Source organism: Pempheris klunzingeri, chromosome 8 (genome assembly GCF_042242105.1).
Source record: "Pempheris klunzingeri isolate RE-2024b chromosome 8, fPemKlu1.hap1, whole genome shotgun sequence".
NCBI classification, from domain to species: domain Eukaryota; kingdom Metazoa; phylum Chordata; class Actinopteri; order Acropomatiformes; family Pempheridae; genus Pempheris; species Pempheris klunzingeri.
Window position 1 is genome coordinate 11,347,593 of NC_092019.1, and position 5,739 is coordinate 11,353,331.

The 5,739-nt window shown below is 43.9% G+C and overlaps 1 protein-coding gene across 1 annotated transcript; it reads right to left on the reverse strand.

The window, feature by feature from the left end:
- Positions 1-966: 966 nt before the first annotated feature.
- sox4b (SRY-box transcription factor 4b) lies at positions 967-5,497 on the reverse strand. The gene has a single exon (XM_070835272.1). The coding sequence runs from the start codon at positions 4,924-4,926 to the stop codon at positions 3,676-3,678; it is 1,251 nt and encodes a 416-aa protein (XP_070691373.1). The 5' UTR covers positions 4,927-5,497; the 3' UTR covers positions 967-3,675.
- Between the last annotated feature and the right edge of the window lie 242 nt (positions 5,498-5,739).

Consider the following 5,739-nt stretch of genomic DNA (forward strand, 5'->3'; position numbering starts at 1 on the left):
ATTTTGGCTTCATACACTTTGCTATGTCATGTAACATTTAATCATATAGTCATCAGTGAGAGACATGCAGATCTCAGATCAACACTCCCCTAAGGTAAGGTACTAAGATACATTTGGAATGCATGTAGATGTAGACTTAAGCCTTATGAGGGCTTAACATGAAAACATATCAAATGTGTGTCACCATAGGGTTAAAATAATCTTATTGATTTGCTCTGTCTGAGTCTATAAGCATTTCATGGCTCCACAGTGGCATTGTAAGCTTTCCGAAGGCTTTACAGAACCCAGACTGTCCCAAGTCTACAGAGTAGGCAGCCTGCTATAAGACTCTTTCAAAGTAAATCCTGCTTATTGTGCTGTAACTGGGAATAAAAGTGTATTTTTATAGCTCAGTGATGAGCTGTCCAAAATATTAGTAGAACGTTTGAGGTCCCTTTACACTAGACACTGTGTTTTACAAAAAAGAAGGATAAGCCGACATGGACAATAATTAATTTATGTGAAACTTTGAGAGACTGAGCCCTTTTCCATAGATGAAAATATAGGAAAAGAAATGTGTTTGTTTTTTTAGTTTACTATATCAGTAGCTAACAAATGAACTAATGAGTGTAAACAACATAGGTGGTGATTAGTTGGGAAGCAGTGTGTTGTATGTATGAATGGTTTCAGAAAGATATTTATTGTCATTTCTCCGCCTATGTTTATTGGTTATTCCATGCTTGCCACTTTTGGGATCCAATCCATATAGTGATGTCTGCTATCAATTGTGATTTTTTTTGCACCCAGTTGAACAATGTGTTAAACAGCGAAGATACAAGTGCTACTAAAGAGCAGGTGCCTTGATGGACCCCTGAGTTGGTAATGATAAGTAGGAGCTCATATTTGTCATTTCTTTTGTATTTGTGGTATCTAATGCTGTGTACACAACAGTCAAAGTGATAAGAAGTTCATGAATCAAGAAAAGAGTTTCAGTTCCAGCTGATATTTATTTCCTTCCTTGAAAAAGTTCTGTACACAAGTTTATATCAACAATCTGACAGGCAGTGAATGGACACAATTTAGCTGGCATGAGTTTCCCCCCCCTTTCTCTGAGTCTCAAAAAAAGGGTGGTTCCTTTGTTTATGGCATGATTAGAGACAATAAATGATAATTCTACACAGCATATTGCACAGGATGGATGAAAAATAAAGTCAATATATTTAAAAATGCTTTCATATATATATAAAAAAAGAGTCCTGAACTGACCACCTTAAATGTAAGTAAGGATGTATAAAAGATAGCAGTTCTAGACAGTGCCTGTCCTCGATAGCAACAACGTACATAAACACACAATCTTTTTGCTTTATGATACAGTCAAATATACAAAGATCGAGTTCACGTTTCATCGTTTTTCCTCATTTTTTCATTTTTTCTGAAAAACACAACAGCTAATAACCTGAATCTGAAATACAAATGCTATTCACCATGCCATAAAGATACTAAAACAATTATTAGCTAATAGTTAGCCGACAAGTAGAAAAGATTATATATTCAAATACAATGAGAAACGCAGTACAAGTAGGTGTTGCGGAACTCAAGTCAGAAATTTGAATATGCTTGATGTTATCATCCTTGTTGTTTGTTTGCTGTATTGATAGCCTGTTCAATCCAGTGGTTGATTGGCAAATTTGACATCAATTAATGAAAACATCAAGAAATAAGTCAAATTTAAAGCTACAATCTCCTCATTTGTTGTCATAGGCAAGATATCTGACGTGAAATGCAAAACAAAGTGGCTGCTTAAGATAGTGACACTGTTAAACCCACGTGGTCCACAGGAATAGCCTCTAGAAATAATGCATTCCTGTGTCTTTAAGGAGCCTGCAGACTGGCACTGTAAACGTAGAAGGTAGGCTGATACAAAGACTGGTGCTGCTTTCAAGTGCTGCTGGAAAAATCGCAATTGCATCCCTATAACTGGATGGCTAAGTAGGCCTATCTCATGCCTGTGCTGACAATACGGGATGTTCAGGGAAGTTGTGTCACTATTTGCTGGTAAAAGTTGAAGCAAGTCTGCCAAATTAGTGAATTAGCACACAAATTAACCTACACACTTGATTAATATAATCTCTTCTGCTCGGTCACTTAAATAAAAAGTTGCTCGGTGCCTTTCATTTCTAAAATTAAATAATAGGCACCACAGTGGTATAAGGTCTGTTTTGCTGGCTGTCCTTACAAAAGCATTTTAACAGGCAATAAAAAGTCATAAGTACGAGCTTACCATGAGCACTTGAAGGCAGCATAAAAACCAGCCTGCCGGGGTACTAAAAATTAGGAAATCCAATACAGCTGTATTAGTAGGCTATACACACCGATTGTTGACTCCCCCATTTTCTATATAGATTTGTACAAAAATACACTGAGAAAATAATCAAACTGTTTCCTCTCTTTTAAGTGTCCAAAAAGTGTGTACATTTAAATATAAAATGAAATCAAAACTTGTGTTTTTAAAACTCTAGCCCTTCGCCTGAGAAGGAAATGTGACAGACACAGACATACTGACAAACAACCGTGTAAGGAAAAAACAAAACAAAAACAGGACTAGATCATGTATACAAGAAATTAAAAAAATGATCAAGTCAAAAATGCTTGGCCCAGTATATAAATACAACATCCCATATAAAATGGCATCTGAATACATGTACAAAACAAAGCTCAGAGGATGAAAAAAAAAAAAAAAAAAAAAAAAAAAAATCGGTGAGGATTTCTCTATAGCTATCATCTGAAATTAAAGAATTTTGGTCCTGAATCGAAGAGAACATGTGTATAAAGTTCAGCACAGATTTGAAGTTGCGTTTGAATCCTGAAGTTTGAAAGATTATAACAGCTGGTGATTATTTCAATGTCCTTTTTTTTTTTTCCTTTTTTTTTTTATTAAAGAGAAGAACCGAAAGCGAGCGCCACCTATTCATTTAAATAACCCTAATACTAGTTTTTAAACTGTTCGACAGTCTCACAGAAAATCTCAGCACAAGATAGGAACAAAGTAGGCTATCATGCTTAACATGTTTTTTGCTTTTGAGAAAATATTCGACTTTTAAAAAACATCAACCCACCTCGGTTTCATTAAAAATCCCTCTCGGTGACACACCACATTAAAAAAAAAAAAATGTCGCACGACAGTCCTATTTCTGTACCTTTTTAGTGGTGAAGTTCACTTGGCGATTGGTAAAAAGTTGTGAAATGTCCCTTTTTTTTTTTTTTTTTTTTAAATCGGCAACAACATTGATTAAGTGAACGGCGGACCGCGTAACGTGCAAATCAATCACAGTTAAGTTGTTCAGTTCAGAAACAGTTCAGGACTGAGCTTTTCACGACCAGGAAATCCAGTCCGTCTCTCCTTTTCTCTCTCCCTCTCCTCTTTGCACTCCCTCCACTTGTGTGGCTGAACCGAGTCCCCAGACCACGCATCCAAAGAAAAGTACAAAAAGCGAGTTATTCGCATCAAAGTTTGGCTTTCCAAGGATTTGCAGCTCTTGCCTTAAAGGACGAGAAGGGACGGGGGCTAGTTTCAGTGGGTCGTTAGGCTACTAGTCTGGTGTAGTTATAACACAAACTATTACGCCCACTGTACCAGGAGCTCCTGTCTGTGGTCATGTTTTCACGCGCAGGACGTCTGCTCCTTTTCATGCTCGCTCAGTAGGTGAACACCAGGTTGGAGATGGTGGACTCCAGCCAGTCTCCGGAGATCATCTCGCTGACCTCGGGCGTGCAGTAGTCGGGGAACTCGAAGTGGGAGCCCCCGGAGCCGGACTCAAAGTTCAAATCCAAGTCCCTGTCCAGCACCGAGGAGCCAAAGCTCCCCAGCGACATGCTGTCGAAGCTGGGGCTCGGGTTAATGTCGAGCAAGTCGTCCTCGAACTCCTCGTCCTCCGAGGAAGAGGAGGAGGAGGACGAGTGGGACGAGGCGGAGGAATGGGAGCCGGAGGGAGTGGGCGAGGAAGCCCGCCGACTGCTGTATGTGTGGCCGCCGTGGCGCTCCGAGGAGCCGCCCAGGCTGCCGCTGCTGCCGGGGGACTCCGCTCCCTCCTCCCTGCCGCTGGCCGCGTCCTCGTACAGGCTGAGGGGGTCGCTGGAGTCCGCCGAGCTGCTGAGCGTCGGGCTGGCCGGGACCACCACGGAGGACGCGGGGCTGACGCTCAGGCTGGCCCCGCCGTTCCCGAAGACGTACACCCGCTTGGGCTTCTTGCCATCCGGTATCTGCTTGGCTGCTGAGGAGACGGATTTAGACTTGTAGAGAGAGTTGTGATGGTGCTCTGATGAGTGCTCGGAGGCAAACGGTGATGCTTTGGTGCTACTGCTGCTGCTCCCGAAAAGTGATTTGTGGGGTTTGCTGCTGCTGGGTGATTTGGATCCATTCTTCCTCGAAGATGAGGACGTCTTAGTGCTGGTGTTGTTAGAGCTACTGTTGAGTTTCTCTCCCTTGTCTCCACTACTGCCAGGCTTGGAGGCGCTTGATTTTACCTTCTTCCTCGGCCGGTACTTGTAGTCGGGATAGTCCGCCATGTGCTTGAGCCTGAGCCGCTCCGCCTCTCTGATGAAGGGGATCTTGTCGCTGTCTCTGAGCAGCTTCCACCGCTTCCCCAGCCTCTTGGAGATCTCAGCGTTGTGCATGTCCGGAGACTGCTCCATGATCTTTCTCCTCTCTATCTGTGACCACACCATGAACGCATTCATGGGTCTCTTGATGTGGCCGCTGGGAGTTTTACACCACGCCGGGTTTTCTCCCAGCTTGTCCCCGGCGGTCGAAGACGCCGTAGAGCCCGGGGAGAGAGGCGAGGCGGCCGGGTCCAGATCCATGCACGCCCCGGAGTCGGAGCTCGAATCCCCGGCGAAAAAAGACAGCGCCTCGGCGGTGCTCTCTGTGTGGCTCATTTTCTGCACCATGCTGTCCGGTTATACACACAGAGTGAGAGCAGTGTACTTGCTCTTTCTCTCTCCCTCTCTCCTTGGTCCTCGGATTCACTTTAAAGCAAACTCAGCTCTTTTCGCCACCTCTTTGCAGTTTGAGCGGAGTAATAGAAGGGGGGGGGGGGAGAAAGCGCAAGGAATAATTCACTCCTGAGATAAACTCGGCAACAGTTCAGTCCAGTGTAGCCTTAAAAAGGCTAAAGGTGTAGAAAAAAAGTTTAATTTCCAGGTTCTGTAGGTGTCGGACAGTACAGCCCACTCTCCACTGAGCACCCTGTTATCTGCCTCTTAGTCTCTTCCTTCTGTGTTATAGAATCGATTCAGCCGTGTGGTGACTGAACATAGATGCAGCTGCAGAGCGCAGACTGAGTGCCACAACTGTGCACTCGGGCACTTACGAAGGGCTCCCAAGTACAGTGTGCAAGGTAAGTGCTTTTCTCTGCATCAGCTCTATCCCCTCTCCTACAAACAAAAGCCATGCATGCTGGGGAGGAAGGAAAAAAAAAAGAAACCTAGAGCGAGTTACACAGTCCGCCTTCCATCTGCAGATCTGCAGTCGAGTTTCAAGCAGCCCTCCAGTCCCGGCCCCCCTTGCTTGCATTTATCCCTTCCCGGAGATACAACGGCGATAAAAATCCACCAATCGGACGCTGTCGCTACCCTGCCTCTGTGCCAAACTCACGCCCCCATCGGCTCTGATTGGCCAAAAATGGAATCTAATAATAATCAGCGCGTGCAATGAGGAGCCTCGTGTCTGACCTCATTCCAGTATACAACAAGAAACTTAAT

Excerpts from the sequence above, each read along its gene's own strand:
- sox4b (XM_070835272.1), bottom strand. The coding sequence starts at position 4,926 with ATGGTGCAGAAAATGAGCCACACAGAGAGCACCGCCGAGGCGCTGTCT.